General features: G+C 55.9%; 1 protein-coding gene across 3 annotated transcripts in view; it reads right to left on the bottom strand.

The window, feature by feature from the left end:
* The window catches only part of LOC116948234 (nectin-1-like), a 74,398-nt gene that overhangs the window by 24,892 nt on the left and 32,350 nt on the right, over nt 1–17,156 (bottom strand). For all 3 annotated transcript variants that reach the window (XM_076071347.1, XM_076071346.1, XM_076071348.1), the window contains exons 4-6: nt 15,249–15,366; nt 12,908–13,059; nt 10,151–10,298 (exon numbers count right to left, since the gene is read on the bottom strand). In XM_076071347.1, the coding sequence (XP_075927462.1) occupies nt 10,151–10,298; nt 12,908–13,059; nt 15,249–15,366 (418 nt within the window). The remainder of the gene's footprint in view (nt 1–10,150; nt 10,299–12,907; nt 13,060–15,248; nt 15,367–17,156) is intronic.

A 17,156-nucleotide genomic window follows, 5' to 3' on the forward strand; every position in this document is an offset into this window, starting at 1 on the left:
TGTGAGGTACTTGTGAGGTACGTGTCAGGTCACGTACGTATCAGTTATGAGGCAGGTACATGTCAGGTATGTGTCGAGGGGTGTCGGGGTGATTGTTGTAGCACTCTCTGGTGACTAGAAGCGGGCTGCAGAGCAAATGCATCAATCTGTGTGGAGTATCAGCCCCCCTCCTATGCATGGTCAGATATTAAAATGACAAATCATCTTCAAAGTAGCATGACCCTCCTGCAGAGGAGTCTTGAGACTCGACGAGCCTTTCACGGCAAGCAAGGGACGTCGGTACAGCGGTGCGTGCACACGCATCGATGGCCGTGTTCACGAATGGGGAGCGGTGCCGCAGTGGTGAGCGCACAGCGTCATGATCCCGTCGACCTGTGTTCGAAGCGCGACACCAGTGATATCTGAACCAATTCTGGGCCTCCCCTAGGTCGACTCAGCCTCAAATGAGCACTTCTTCCCATCCATGTCCTACCCTTTCGTGACCCATAAGTACCCTCCATCAAGGTCAATCAGTCCTCAGCTCCTGCACGCCCCCGCCATCTAAATCATTCCATTACATCAAACTATGTTAGGCGCTTCAAGTAAAGGTGAAATTTAAATATAAAATAACATAAGATACAAAGGCGGCCGGAAGTGGAGCTGCTCACACCATCCCCTCGTGCACATTGCTGCTAATAGGTGCTCGCAAACAGCCATTGCCCCAGCAGCCTGTGGCCCCTACGCCTATCACTGTTGTAATCACTGCTGCTGCCACCTGCTCCAGTCCAGCAGCGATCAGAGAAATATTTAGTGAGAAATTAAGACCTGGCGACGGCAATGACCACGTTGGCAATGCTGATGATGATGCCGATATTCAGAGAGAACGTATCGGGCTACAGACGAAGCCGCGTCTGTGCCTCCGCCAGCGGCAGTTTCCCGCGCCCTCGTAAAACGGATCAACGAGCTCATCCTTCAAAGTGGCGCTGGTGGCGGTGGTGGCTATGCAGGTGGCGCCGACGGTGGTGGTAGCGGCAGTGGTGGTGGTTGCGGTGGCATTGGTGGGGGTAGTGGGGTAGTGGTGGATGATGGTGGCAGTGGTAGCCGCGGTGGTGGTGGCATTGGCGGCGATGGTGGGGGTGGCGGGGGCAGTGGGGGTGCGAAGGGGATGTGGCGGGGAGGATGTGGGGGCAGGATAATACAAAGTGTCATCCTCGAGGCTAAAACCGTGAGCAGAAAATAGAACTCTCGGCCACGGGGGAAGGGGGAGCGAGGCGTCACATCCCGAGTGGGGGCTCCGATGACGAGACCGTGTCACGCCAGAGGTGAAAGCCCACGTGGGTGCGTGCACTCATGTGCATTAGCTTGCGCGCATACACGGGTGTGTACTTGCACGAATCTCGAAGATGAAGATAAGCAAAGCGGAGAACACAGGGCAAGTGCAGTCGCCTCCCGGCGAGAGACGAACGAGCGCACTCGTGTGCTGGGCCCGGGCAGTGGGCGAGGGCCCGGCCCGGCCACACCGTGCACAGCTGCGGCCTCCCGATAGAGCGGCCGGGCACAGCCTGTGCCTCACAGTCACGTCCTGCTCTCCCTTCCCCTACTCACCCACCAACCCCACCCTCCCCTACTCACCTACCCACCCCACCCTCCCCTACTCACCCACCCACCCCACCCTACTCACCCACCCCACCCTACTCACCCACCCTATCTTCTCACCTAGTACAATCTCAACCTGCCTTAATCACCCACCCTCCCCTCTCACCCACCCTCCCCTTTCACCCACGCAATGATACCCACCCACGCACTGATACTCACCCACCCACCCACCCCACCCTCCCCTACTCTCCCACCCTTCTCCTCTCAACCACCCTTCTCCTCTCACCCATCCACCCTTCTCCTCTCACCCCCCCACCCTTCTCCTCTCACCCCCCCACCCTTCTCCTCTCACCCCCCCACCCTTCTCCTCTCACCCACCCACCCTTCTCCTCTCACCCACCCACGCTTCTCCTCTCACCCACCCACGCTTCTCCTCTCACCCACCCACGCTTCTCCTCTCACCCACCCACGCTTCTCCTCTCACCCACCCACCCTTCTCCTCTCACCCACCCACCCTTCTCCTCTCACCCACCCACCCTTCTCCTCTCACCCACCCACCCTTCTCCTCTCACCCACCCACCCTTCTCCTCTCACCCACCCACCCTTCTCCTCTCACCCACCCACCCTTCTCCTCTCACCCACCCACCCTTCTCCTCTCACCCACCCACCCTTCTCTTCTCACCCACCCACCCTTCTCCTCTCACCCACCCACCCTTCTCCTCTCACCCACCCACCCTTCTCCTCTCACCCACCCACCCTTCTCCTCTCACCCACCCACCCTTCTCCTCTCACCCACCCACCCTTCTCCTCTCACCCACCCACCCTCCCCACTCACTCACCCACCCTCCCCACTCACTCACCCACCCTCCCCACTCACTCACCCCCCCCCCCCACTCACCCACCCTCCCCACTCACTCACCCACCCTCCCCACTCACTCACCCACCCCACTCACTCACCCACCCCCCCCCCCACTCACTCACCAACCCTCCCCACTCACTCACCCACCCTCCCCACTCACTCACCCACCCTCCACCCCTTCTCACCCACAGCCCGATCTCAACCTGTCTTAGTCACCCACTACCCCTACTCACCCACCCACCGAGATGGTGGCATTGCACTAAACAGTGCACTGCACGGCTCTCATCATTGCGGACCGAGGCCGTGATGATGAGAGATCCGAGATCCCTCTGGGTATTTGCCCCACGGAGAGAGGGGGGAGACCCCTCTCCCCTCGTGTGTGGAGTCAGAGCTCACGATCCTACTCCCTCCACGCGCTGTTCGCACCCGGCTTGCTAACCCCATGGCTCTGTATTTACCTGTTTGTGTTCATTTCAAGCTCCTCAGACGTGCCCGCCCGGCAGTGAGGCTTGGCGCAAGCAGCTGCCCTCTGTCCCTCTCCCCCCCGGCTCGATCCACCACGAATCCCACGCAGCCACAGCTGTAACCGCTATGAACCCCGTGCTTCCTTTCATTCTGGAAATCTAGAGGTAGCGTGTTCGAAGGCAAACAAAAAAACAACAACTGGCTCTTCGTGTTTGCTGTTTGTGGGGGAAGAATTGCGAGCGTCATCGAGGTGGGGGGGGGGCTCGGATCGCCGCCCCCCCCCCCCCCCCACCATGACGCCCGCCTTCGCGAGCGCTGCCCCGGTGGTGCCTCGTCATTGCCGATGTCGCGTTCTCCATCCAGCCTGCGCTGTAGCGCAACTCTCTCTCTCCTCTCTCGTGACCCGGTGCACCCCTCCACCTACACCAATGCAGTTTATTGTTTTATTTGTGTCAAGTGCCTTGAGATACAATCACATGCAGATGCTGTGGGAACTCAGCTGCTCTTGTTGCTGTGAGTGATGTGGGCGAGTGATGTGGGTGACCAATGCATGTGAGTAATGCAGGTGAGTGATGCGGGTGAGTGCATTGAAGAAAATGGCCCGCAGATGTGTATACCTCAGAACTACTTCTGAGTGGGCCCAGGATAGTTTTTTCCCTGTGAACTGCTGCAAGGATCGCCACAGTGCAACATCGAGCACCATGTTGTTGTGCCGTCATCAGCGACCGGGCCGCTGCACTCGAGAAGCCGGCTCCATCGTGAGCGGGCAGGCCCCCGGTGAATACCCAACGTCCGCGTCGCTCACCCCACCCTCCTACTCCTCCGCCCTGCGCATGTCGTGTCCCACCCATCACAACCTCCCTCTCTTCAATTCCAGCCACACTGCTATCCTGCTACAAGCCTACAAGTCGCTCACCCTGCCCCTCCCCTTGAACCCCTTGCCTGCCCCCCCCCCCACTCCACACCGCGGCTCCACCGCGGCTCCACCGCGGCTCCACCGCTCACAGATTTATCTCTCCCGTGGAACCCGGCCACCCACGCGTTTGCGGCGAGTGCCACGGCGCCAGATCTTTTAATTGGATCCATTAGGGGCTCGCCGGGTAGCCAGGGCGGTTAACGAGCGGGGGGGGGGGGGGGAGATTGCCCGGGTCGAGGTGTTCGTGTAGTGACTGATCGGCACATTAGCAGGAGGCATAATCCACCCGGGATGGCGCTGACGGGCGGCGCGGCGCAAAGTGCATCAATAATTAAAGTGATCGCAAAGCGCCGCGCTCGGCGCTATCCCGATCGCTAATTGTTTGGCGGATACGTTTAAACGGGAAGACGCCACTTTCGGAGCACGCTCTTTAATTATCGTGCCCCACGGGTTAATCATCGCAATCATCGCAAGTGCGATGATTAACCCGTGCCGCAAGGGGGCGGGGGATCAGAGTCGGTAGCACGTAACAAATAGTCGCAGCCATTGCGAGAGAAGGTATACTGGATGCGGTGTGCCGAGCGCAAAATACGGAGAGAGGAAGTAGGAGTGCCTCGGGATACCGTCCGCACGGCGACGAATGGCGCTCCCGACAGCTCCGTGCCGCTGTCTCCACCGATTGGCGCTCCCAATGCCGCGTCGCGAGCTGGGAGTCGTCGCCGGGGACTCCCTCTCCACGCGGGGTGACCGATGCGAATCAAACGCTCTTGGGGTTGATTTTATCGCCATTCGGCAGCATCGATCGCGGCGCTGCTAATGAAGCCTCGGCACCCGGCGAGCGGTAACGAGACGCCGCCCCCTCCGCCCCCCTTGAGTCCCGCCGCGATGCGGCGCCGGTGATTTACCGCGGCGTTCGTTACGGCTGGGACGGAAACGTTTGAGCGCAATAACAAATTTACGCGAGCGCAACGCGGCAATCTTCAATCATCGCGCACGTCCTGCCCAAAATCAAAACGGGTTTCGCCATTAATCAACCGGTGGTGGCGGAGGTAATGAACGCAGATTTGACGAAGGGAGCGAATCGTTGTGGTTAATAATTCACGGCACACCTGCCATGGAGAGCGCGTGGTGGTGGGGGCGGTGCGACGGATGCCCTCCCGGGGTTCCGCCCGGCGGGGAGGAGGGACCGCCGTGCCCATGGCAGGCGGAGGCGACGACGTTAATAACTCCCTTGTTACGGCGTCAATGCGGGAACGGCGGTGTCCGCGAGTGGCGGGGATGCGGAGCGACGGCCCCGGTACGGCGAGGCCTGGCACCCCCACCCCCCACGGGAGGACGTGCGCTGCGATTTAACGTGCGTAGAGTCTCATAATCGCACGCACGCGAATCACTCAACCTCGAAACCACACCGCGCCGTGACCGCTGCCCCAAACGTGTCGACGAGCGCTTTAAAAACCGCCGTCCCAAAATCACCATGCACAAGCCACGGTGCCACGACCTCCGTCCTAAACCCGCCACACCAATCAGGGCCGAGTCGGGGCACGCGGCTCGTCTTCGGCCAGACGTTCCGGCTCGCCACGCGGCGCGACAGCGCGTACGGACGCGCGACGAGACCCGGGCGAGCGTGGGCCCCGTCGGACCTCGGGGACGGCCACGGCACTCGGCCTGGCGCCGCTCGCAGATCGCGGGCCGTGCCGATTCAGGGAGCCCGGCTCGGGGCAACATCCAAGAGGGACATTCCCGACGGCGGCCCCGCCGATGGCCCGGCGAACACGACCGCCGCTGCTGCAGCCGGCGATGAGCAGGCGGTGGACCCTGGCATGGCGCCATCGCAGCGGCAGCGCTCTCCTGGACGGGGAGAGCCTTCTAGGAGGAGACCGGTGGCCATACAGAGCCGATCAATGCCACGAACGAGCAAATAAAGAAAGCCCGGCGGCACTGCGCCGAGCGACCGGGACGCCGTAAGCGCACAGCGCCGACGAACGTCGCCGCTGCTGCTCCACGCCGCGAGTGGCGCGGTTGTAAAACCCTAAAGCTCGGCTCTCCGGAGACCCTCACCCCCTCCCTCCCCGTAATGAACCCCAACGCCGGAGGGGGGGGGGGGTGGCCCGGGGGGGCTGTTCGGGGCCAGCGCTATAACGCGAGGCGCGGGAATCGATAGAAATTACCGCCTCGGCAATCTCGACGATTCGCACGGCGTGACAATCGACGTATGCGGCGAGGGGGGGGGGCATCACACCCCAGCCCCCGCGCCGCCCCACCCCCCCCTCACCCCCGTGGGTAGTGAATCATCGTTGTTGGTATCGCGAGTGCACCGTGTACGCGTGTCTGTGTGCGTAGTCTGTTTAGTGGGGAGTGGTAGAGCAGTGGTTCGCCACTCTTCATGGGACTATCCTAGGTCAACTCAGCCTTAAATTAGTACCTGCTGCGGTGTGTAAAGATCACCATTGAGGAGACAGAGGCAGCCAGGTGTGGCGGTGGTCACACCACCCTTCATAATGTGCTCGGAAAATAGCAACTTGACCCAACAGCCTGTGTAGGCTATATGGGAAATCTTGGTCTTCATTGTTGTCATGTGCGTGTGTTGACAAGCAGTCACCATTTTCCACCAAGAGGCAGTAACATCACTACAGTGCTCGTGTCATGCTAGGTGCACTTTCGGGTCACCACGTGAAGTAACGCTCGCTGCCAGCAGCTGCCATGCTGGGTCGACTGAGATGACTGTGGCTTGGACACGGGCGCAAACGATTGGGCCGCTGCGTGGCAGGGCCGCTGTGTGCCCGTCCCTGCCAAGTGAATGACTGCAACTACCGACACGACGCTGCCTCCTGTGTGAAGCCTCTTCAGGGCTCCCCTCTCCTCCCTCCGCCCCTCTCTCCCCTCCTCTCTCCAAACGCACTCTCCAGCCCTTGGCCAACCAAATAACTGTTTAGTCAATATTTGCTTTGGAGATTCATCCTCTTATTCCGCTTAGACTCAAATACAAATAAATAAAATAAACAGGGGTGGGGTGGAGAGAAGGGGGCTGCCTCCCAATTGTAAATTCGGGGGAGCAGTTCACTGAGATGAAAGGGGTGGTGGCGATGTGACTGGGCGACTGGGCTTTTGTGTTGATGGGTGGATACAAGAATGGGTGGAATAGGATGGTGATTAAGTGTCTGGCTCTGTCCGTCTATGTCAGCATGTTCATGTCTATGTGTGTCTGCATCTGCATGTGTCTCCATGTCGTGTGGACGAGGAGTCTGGGAGGAGCCCTGAGGTGTCATGAGACCCTGGAACAAATCGACCACTTCTCCCACAATCCCTCTGGAGCCCAGAGCAAATTATCACCACTGTGATCTCTACATTGGGTCAAACTTAACATCTCTTAATGTTCGACGACTTGTGCACCAGATCTTATTTATTCACGATGTACTTACAAAAAAATCCGCAGACTACCTGCTGGATCTCCTCTTTGTTTCTAAGAACAAATGTGACCTAAGGTCTTCGCTCATTTACCAGCTTCACATTCCTTATTGCCGTACAAATACTGGAGGAAGGGCCTTTGCTATTGAGGCCCCCAGGGTCTGGAATGCCATTGCCAATAAACTGCAACTTGAATCACTACCTATGAGATATTCTCTCAAAACTGCTCTAGAGGAGTTGTACACCCCTAGCTGCCACTGCTATTCAGTAGCCTAAAATCAATTTTTTTCGTTCCGGATGACTGCTGCAACGTATGATCTTGTGTTTTGATTTAGTGTGCTGATCTTTAAAGGTGCATTTGAAAAATGTTGATACTCCTACTGATGCTCCTGCTGTTGTGGAGTGACTCATGCAGCCAGCTGTGGCTACAAGGTTTGGTGGTACATGTTGTTTATGTCGTTTATTGTGAAATTTAGGTCACAGTTCCTATGATCACTTTTACATTGCTTATGGCTTTATTTTGGTGATTTCGAAAACGTTTTTTTAGTTTGGCCATGTTTATTTTTTGTAGTACAGAGTTAGAATGATGGCTTTAATCTAAGTTGTCTTGTGGTTCATACTCTTTAGTTCTATTGGGTAAAGTCACGTAGGTAAAAAATAAAATAACAAAAATCACGACGTTTCGGCCACAACACAAGCAGCCTTCATCAGGTGAAGGGACGAGACTGTCTGTCCTCCAGACAGTCTCGTCCCTTCACCTGATGGGTCATGGACAAGGGTCGGCCCAGAAAGGAGGTAAAAGAGGTGAATTATAGATGAAGCTGCTGCTGCTGTTTCCTCCAGACAGTCTCGTCCCTTCATCTGATGAAGGCCGCTTGTGTTGTGGCCGAAACGTCGTGATTTTTGTTATTTTATTTTTTACCTACGTGACTTTACCCAATAGAACCAAAGAGTATGGATCCTAGCAGTCACGAAAGCTTTAAATCTAGAATTGTCTTGTGGTTGTTGTTGTTTGACTTGCATCCCACTGGGATTTTTGCACAGCGTTGGTGTACGGTGCTTTTTTCTGGAAGACTTTGCAGTTTTTTCCTGGATTTTTCTGTTTGCGCATAGTCACTTGAAGATGTTTCCTTGTTCATGTTTTTGTTTGTTGCGGTTGCACCCGATTCAAGAGCTGAATGGCTCACAGGGCTATACCAAATAAATGAAACTGAAGACTAACGAGCCGCGCCTCCCCACACCACACCCCGGGCCTCCCCACACCACACCCCGGGCCTCCCCACACCACACCCCGCGCCTCCCCACACCACACCCCGGGCCTCCCCACACCACACCCCGGGCCTCCCCACACCACACCCACACCTCCCCACACCCCGCGGCTTAATGTACACGGAGTGAATGGTTTTCAGTGGTATTGATTCAACAAAAGCAAACTCTGAACCGGTTTTGACATCCAGTCTCTGATCAGCAGTCAGGCTCATTCGAACCAATGCTGGCAACCTGCCAGACTTCCTTTGAGACAAGGAGCATATCTGTGAGAGACATTCCTTTTCCGACGCAGAGCGCTGTGTGGACAAGTGGAGACGCGCGAAGTGGCAGTGCGTCTCCCCAACACGTCGCGTTCCCTTCACTTTGACGGCGGTCGCTGCTTCTCGACTTTGTCGATCACAAGTCAAAGGTCAACAGTCATGGGTCATGGACAAGGGTCGGCCCAGAAAGGAGGTAAAAGAGGTGAATTATAGATGAAGCTGCTGCTGCTGTTTCCACACGGCTTCCCCCAGTCCACCACACTCAGCGTCCATGCTCGCTCGCTCGCACGCACGTGCATGTGACAAAAGACAAAGATCTGCCGTATAGCCTCAACAGATTTTTGAGGTCAGTGCTGTCAGCAAATAACCTTTGAAGGCCGGCACGGCACAAGATGGGGTGGGTGGCCAGCCCCATCCCTGGCCGCCTTTGTCTCTATAGTGGCGATGTTTTACACACCGCACCAGGTTCTCATTTGAGGCTCAGTGGACATCGGGGAGGCCCAAGATAATTGTAACTGGTGTTGGTCGTGAGTCTGTAGTACAGTGCGCGAAGCGCAACACTACCACTCCCCACAAACACATGTAAACATTCACTCACACACAAGTGCACCAAACACTCACTTTCGCACGCACAAGCGAACACACGCACTGGCTAGCTTACACACACACACAAACACGCGTGCACTGACACATGCACTCAAAGATAACGACCCCGCTTTGTCTCCCCAGTGCTGATGTCTCTATATATACACAAACAGATACCACACACGATTACCAACAACACAGATACCACAACGCTTACCAACAATAAACACGTACAAACTCACATACAGACAGACCCACCATACACAACACAAACATGCCCAATGTAGCCGTACGAACTGTTGGGGCAAATTATGTTAGCGAGCACCTATCAAGGTCATACGCGTTCTGACGTGCTTGCCATCGTCCTTGCTCGCTCGCACGCATGCACATAATCTTGCTCACTTCCACAATTACTCAAGGCCGTGTCAGCTCACTTCCTTACATGCTCACTCATGTGCACAAGTACGCGCACTCACGCACGCACACACACACGTGCACACACTACTGTTGGCTTGGACGCTCACTCCCTTTTCACTAACTCGCTTGTTCGCCCACTCACACACTCCCATGTTCCCCCCTCGCTCCCTCTCTCCTCGTCACCAGTGGCTCCCCTTGCACATCACCCGGCACCGAGAACCAACCCCGGTGCCCCCAGCGCAGAGTCATGGTCATGCGAGAATCCTCTGCCCGATGAGGGGGTGAAAGAGCGAGATAGGCAATAAGATAAGCGAGGAGGTGATGTAGTAGGGGATTGAGCGAGCGAGGAAGCGAGCAGGTGAGCGAGCGAGCAGTGAGGCGAGTGGGTAAGCGACTCACATGGCGCCCTCGGGCTTGCGCCGGCGCTGTTGCCGGCGGTAGAGCATGATGGCCGTGACGACGAGGGCGATGATGAGGACGGCAGCGATGATGCCGCCCAGGATGGCGCCGACGCTGCCCCCCCCGGCCTCACGCGCCGCCGGCTTGTCTGTGTGACAACGATACCCCGCGTAGCGTTACCGTGCTGCCGTAGCAAAACAACAACAACTACCAGAACTGGTTCAAACATTTGTCACCGATGTTGGCCATGAGTGGGAATCACACCAGAGGCACCAAGGTTCATAGCGCAGTGCGCTAACCACTGTGCCACCATTCAAGTAATTGGCAAACACAAACATGGTTGCAAGGAGACACACAAAAGACAAAGATCCCCTGCATAGGCTTTAATTGACTGTTGGGGCAAATTCTGTTAGCAAGCACCTATGAAGGCTGGTACCGTACAAGAGGGACTAGGTTGCACACCACACCAGGCCGCCTTTGTCTCCCCAGTGCTGATGTATACACACCACAACAGTTTTGATTTAAAGCTTTTGTAACTGCAGGGATTCATATTCTTGGTTCTTTCGGTCAAGTTACATTGGAGAAACCAAACGACATGTCTCGGACCGCATTCGTGAACACAAAGCAGACCTGAAACACGGTAGGACCAACACCTCGGCCGTGGCAGATCACTGTTATAATTCAGTAGGTTCACATGACATTGACTTCTCCAAGACAGAGGTTCTTTGCAAGCCATCTGGCTACCATGAGAGATTCGTTCATGAGGCTATCCACATATACAAACACAGAGACAATTTCAACCGAGAAGATGGATTCTGGCTTAGCAATCATTGGAAGGATTTGATAAACCATTTCGGGTCTTAATTGATTGATCACGCTTAATGTGGCTTTCAGACCGCATCCATTATTTTTCGTCTCCCCCCTCCTCTTTTCCAAACATAGATGGACTCGTCCATCTGAATAACTGTCAAATCGTTCTCCGTGGTGCTAACGTAAAAAAAAACGCCACTTTTTTTGCAAATTTTCTTGTTGTGGTTTTCACACCTGATGATGATTGCTTGTGTTGCAGTCGAAACGTCGTGAGAATTGTATTGTTTTATATTTTTATTATTTTATTGTTTCCCTTCTATGTGACTTTACCGAAAGAACCAAGAATATTCCACAACAGTTGTTCATTAAAGTGGAGTCGACCTCGGGGGTGAGGCCCAAGACCGGTTCTGATATTCGTTACGAATGTTGGCCATGAACAGGATTCAAATTCAGGTCGAGCCACCGCTCCCCCAACAAAAGCGTGCACGTACACACGCAAGCACACATGCGCGCACGCGTAAGAACACACGGACACACAACAGAATGTGAAATCCAATCACAAGTGATTGGAAACGGATTGAGCGATGATTGTGGCACAATGAACGGGGAGCGCCGCACCTTCATTTACGCCGCGCGTGTCTGGGATGGCGACCCAGAAAATATTTCCACGCCCTGCACACCACATCCAGTCGACCTGTTCTCGCTATAGCTACTAGCCACGTACAACGGACTAGGGGGAGAGGGCAGTGCTAATTTGTGGAGCTGCCGGCGTGGTGTGGACGCGGGGGAATTACCCCTGGGCCTCAAGCCAACTCCCCCATGTTTGGCAACAAGTCAGCTCCCTCCCCCGCTGTCTCTCCCTCGCTCCTCCTGTCTCCCCTTCCCTCCCACCCTCTATCCCTCTGTCTCTCACCCTCACCTATTTCTCCCCTCTCTCTCCTTACCCCTCCCCGTCTCTCTCCCATCTGTCTCCCTCCCCCTCTCTTCCTGTATCCTACCCCCTCCCCGTCTCCGTTTCTCTCCCTCTTTCTCCCCCTCCCTGTCTCCTCTCTTGAATTACGGCTTGTTTTTTCTAGACGCACTGGGTTTCATTGGGAGAAACTATTTCGCCCTGGGCAGCCGAGAGGTTCAAGCACTCACGTGCATGCTCGTGCACGTGAGTGTGCACGTGAGTGTGCGTGTGTGGGGAACGGTGTGGGCTAGTGGCTAGTGGGGGGCGGTAGAATAATGGTGAGCGCGTTGTGCTACGAACCCGGTGAACAGAGTTCGATTCCCACACAGTCAACATCGGTGACGAATATCTGAACCGCCCTCCCCTAGGTCAACTCAGTCTCAAATGAGGACCCTGTGCAGTGTGTAAACTTTGCTACTAGGGAGACGACAGGGCGTGTGCCATACCAGCCTTAATAGGTGCTCGCTAACAGCACTTCCCCCAATAGTCAGTTAAGGCAATAGAGGGGATCTTTGTATTCATGTTTGTGTGTGTGTATGTGTGTGCATGTGAGTGTGTGCACGTGATATGTCTGTCTATGCAGAGGGGGGAGGGAGAGGACAGAGCAGTGAGAGTGGAGGGAGGGTAGAGGGAGAGCGGGAAGGGAGCACTGGTATCCAGTCACCATGGCGAGTAATTGGACAACGCTCGGATGATAAATCACGCGGTGGGGAGATGGAAACAGAGCAACCCACCCAGCCTGTCGGTGCCCCCCACCGTTCCCTGCCCCCCACCCCCCCCATGGCATCACAGCTGACGAGAATGTGCGGACAGACGCGACGCACGCTGCTGTGTCCAACGCGTGCATGTGTGCATCGCGGCTTTAGCGTGTGTAGCATGTCGAGCATATGTAGCGTGTCTAGCAGGTGGGCCGTGTGTAGCGTGTCTAGCACGTGGGCCGTGTGTAGGGTGTGTGGCGTGATGGCCGCGTGGGGGCCGCGTGGGGGCTGGCTCACCCCGGATCTCCACCTCGACGACGCCGAGCCGGGTGCCCAGCGTGTTTGCGGCCTCGCACACGTAGACGCCCGCGTGGAGGTGCGACAGCGCCGTCGAGAAGCGCAGCGCGTTCCCCAGGCGGCGCACGTCCTCAGACAGCGACGCGTTCACCCTTGGACGACGACACGCGGACACGTAGGACATGGGAGCAGACCGTTAGAGGCACGTGGACACGGGGAGAGGGGAGCGGACCGCTGGAGACATGGCTGCCCATAGACATTACAATAAATCTGTTAGGGTGACTCTTCCTGCTCACACGGCATTGTGTGAGGCAATGGTGCTCATTTACTGTTCGCGGCCCTTTAGAGATAATGGTGGAATAAGTTCCACATTCCTATGGCAAGTCTCTCCATATAACCGCTGTTGAATTTCACACTAAGTGATATTAATTTTATCGACCCAAAGGGATGATGGGTGGAGTCAAACTCCTCCCTTCGCTCCCATCATCACCAAACAGGATTTGAACTCGTGACCTGCCTATTGCAAGCCGCAGACCTCGCAGAGTTCTATTCCTATCAAAACCGTGCGGCTCTAGGGAGCGGAGGTGGGTGGAGGTGAGTGGGGGGTCGTGCCCCCCCTCCCCCCTCTACGCTTTGCAGTGGCCACGGTGATTAATGGCCTCGATCGCGGAAACATTAATTATTCAATTAATTAGGGGCGACACGGCCGACCTTGACACGCGGGATTGTCACGCAGCACGCTGCACATGGGATCAATCACTGGAAGCAAAATCATTAATAAATATGATGCGCTTATGAATGTGTGTATGTGCATTGGTGTGTGTATGTATGTGCATTGGTGTGTGTGTGAATGCGTGTGTGTGTGCGTGTATATGTACGTGTGTATGTATGTTCGTGCATGTGTACGTGTGTTCATGTGCGTGTGTGTTTTAGCAGTCACCTGCCCAGGGGGGGGTTAAGTTGCTCATGAGTTCTGGGCCAATGGGGCAAACCCCGGCCATCACTCAGCGACGCGTGTATGTGTGCATGGGGAGCTTTAGTGTAGCGGTTAGCGTGCTACGCTATAAACCCGGCGACCCGGGTTCAATTCCCGCTCACGGCCAACACCAGTGACGATTATCTGAACCGGTCCTGGGCCTCCCCCAGGTCGACTCAGCCTCAAATAAGTACCTGGTGTCATGTGTCAACATCGCCACTGGGGAAACAAAGACGGTCGGGCGTCTTTGTTTCCCCAGTGCTGGACACCCACACCCTTGTGTACCGGTCCGGCCTTCATAGGTGCTAGCTAACAGCACTTGCCCCTACAGTCTGTTAAGGCTATATGGGGGATCTTTGTCTTTGTGTGGGGTCTCAAACAGGGAGCGCAGGAATTAGTCCACTACGCTATGAACCTGGGTTCGATTCTCACTCACGGCTAACATCAGTAGTGACTATCTGAACTGGCCCTCCCCAAGGTCATTATCTCCAGTTTACACAGCAATGAGCCAGTGGTGGAGATTCCACATTCACGTGGTCGGGGTGAGTCTATCCACAGGACCACCTATATGATGGGCCAAGTCAATGCCCAACTGGGAGTCGAACTGGCAACCTTCTGATTGCGAGCCGCTTGCTCTGCCACTGAGCGCAACAATAACCGACGGGCGACAATTCAACAAGCTCTACTCTTAATGATGAAACAATTAACGACCAATGGCAATAAAAGGTGATGCGCCAACGACACGCGGTGACGAACGCTGCCTCGTCCGGGTGGATTGGAGGGTAGAGGTCAGAGCTGGCACCGCAAAGAGCCTGGGTTCCAATTCGGGGTTGCAGCCGCTGCTCGTGATGAAACGAGGTGGCACTCGCGCGTAGCGAATCTATGGTCTCAGTCTGCTCACGTATGACTCACACAGAGACCCAGAGACTTGTACAGAGACCCTAAGACCCGTAGGCTCACAGAGACCCCTAGACTGCCACAGGCACCCACAGATTCACGTGTTGGGTTTATGCTATGATCAGTGGCTGGTTCTCTTGACTCGCATATCAAGCCATAAATTAATATAGAAAGGCGTAGACTCACAGAGCCAGACTCGTACAGAGAGGCCGAAACTCAGAGAGGCACAGCAACTCAATGTTAAACTGAGTTTAGTCTATCGGATTGTTCCTAGGAGAGTTCACGTGACCCTGTGTTACACACGGATGTTGAACAACAGACAAAGATACCCCCTATAACCATAACAAACTTTTGGGGCAAGTGCTGTTGAGCAAGCACCTATGAAGACCGGCACGGCATACTGGCACACACATACACGTGCCCATGTACAACGCAAGCACATGCGCGCACGAACCCACGCGTACGTACTTCTTCCAGGTGATGGTGGCGGGCGGGTTGCCGACGGTCTGGCACAGCAGCTCGGCACTCATGCGGCCCACATACCAGTTGTTGTCGAAGCCTTCGATAGCCGTGACCTCCGGGACGTCTGCGCAGCAACACGGCCACAGGGAGAGAGGGCGTGAGTGAGCAGAGGGAGGGATGTGTGAGGAGAGGGAGACGTGAGAGAGGAGAGAATGAACGTGGAGCGAGAGAGCGTCGTCCGTGGGGCTGACGCGGCGGTGGGAGGGGAGCAGAGGTCGTGTGGACTCGTGGTGCTGCTGGGTCAACCTCCCAGCAGGGCACCTCCTGCTCCTCCTGCTCCTCTACATCGTCTCCACCACTTCACCAACACTTCCAAAACAGCCTCATCTCCACCATATCACCACCTCCTCTCCATTTCATCACCACCTCATCTGCACTTCATCACCATACTGCCCTTTCTTTACCTCCCTCCCTGGCAGGCTCTTCTGGTCCATCACCATCTCATGCAACCCTTCCCCTGAGCCCTCCTCCAAACCTTAGACCCTCCCTAGACATTTAAGGCCGAGCCAACTTTGGGGAGGCCCAGCAATGGCTCAGATTTCCGTCACCAAAGTTGTGCTGTAAAAAGGAATCGAACTCGGGTCGTTGAGTTTGGAGAGCAGCCTGTGCCACCGATCCTCCACACGCGCGCACACCGAGTTCTGTGCGCCAGTGTGATCGCTCGTACCTCTGTTTGCGCAGCAGCAACGAGTGTGGCTCATCGCTACTGCAGCAAGGGCCAATTATCGCGGCTACAGACGACGTGGAATTAAAACCCCAGCCCCGAAATAATGAACCTAGGCCGCAAGTTCATCGGCTCGGCCGAGACCTGGGTGCCCCCAAAGTGCAACAGGGCCCCCACCCCCCCCCCAAAAACGCAACGCGTCGAGCATCCGCCACGGCGCGGTGGAGTGGCGGTGTTTATTCTCCTGACCGGGACCGTGACCTATCAGCCGAACCTTCCACGTGAAAGTCCCAAAGTTCGCCAAGCCTGGCACGATTGCCATGAAGCCGGTTTCTGGTGAGATTCTAATTATTCTGGCGTGGAGTGAGATCACGTCAAGCTACAGTGTGCCGGGCCTGGGCAGTTAAATTCCTCTTCACACGCAGCCGCTGCCACCAGCATCACCACTGCCACCACCGTCGCAACAACCGCCACCGCCACACGCTCGCCACTCAAACGAATACAATTAATCGGGCAAAGCGAAGCAAATGTAAGGAAGCCAAAGGAAGCATGGAGACGTCACACGAGCGCTTCCTAAGCACACCACTGTGCACAACACGCCGTGAGCAGGGAGAGGGAGGGAGAGAGGGGAGAGGAGAGCGAGTGCAAGGAGAGATTGGGGAAGGGAGAGAGAGGGGAGAATGAGAGAGGGGAGGGGAAGGAGAAGCCTTAGTCCGGAATAGATTAATTAAGCTCTGCACCCCGAATTCTTAATTTGGCTTCTAATTCACTTGACCACAGGTGGATCAGGGTGTGGATAGTGGTAACGGAAGGGGGGGGCCTCATCAGTGGAGCGATTGGGACGAGCTTCAGCCACACGGAGGGTCCACGTGATGAACCTTGTGTGATCCGAGTCTGATCCACTCAGTATGGTTTGATCCACCCCCAGGTATCGTAGGATCTATGCTGCAGGGTTAGTCTGGTTCACCTTCACCAGCCGTGACCAATCCATGGCTGGACAAACGGCTCCCCGAGCCGTCGCCCTCTCTCGGTCCTGTGGCGATCTGAACCTGTACCGTAGGTGGGTTCAAACGGCAGGCGTTTGGCGCAGTCAAAGAATACTCTGCTCGCAAAATAACCGCGCCCGCCAGCGTCGATCAGGGCGGCCGCTAGGTCCGAACTGCGGACCTCCGCGACGAGCCGTACCGAAC

Source organism: Petromyzon marinus, chromosome 32, assembly GCF_048934315.1.
Source record: "Petromyzon marinus isolate PM22_M1 ecotype Great Lakes invasive population chromosome 32, UKy_Petmar_22M1.pri1.0, whole genome shotgun sequence".
NCBI lineage: Eukaryota > Metazoa > Chordata > Hyperoartia > Petromyzontiformes > Petromyzontidae > Petromyzon > Petromyzon marinus.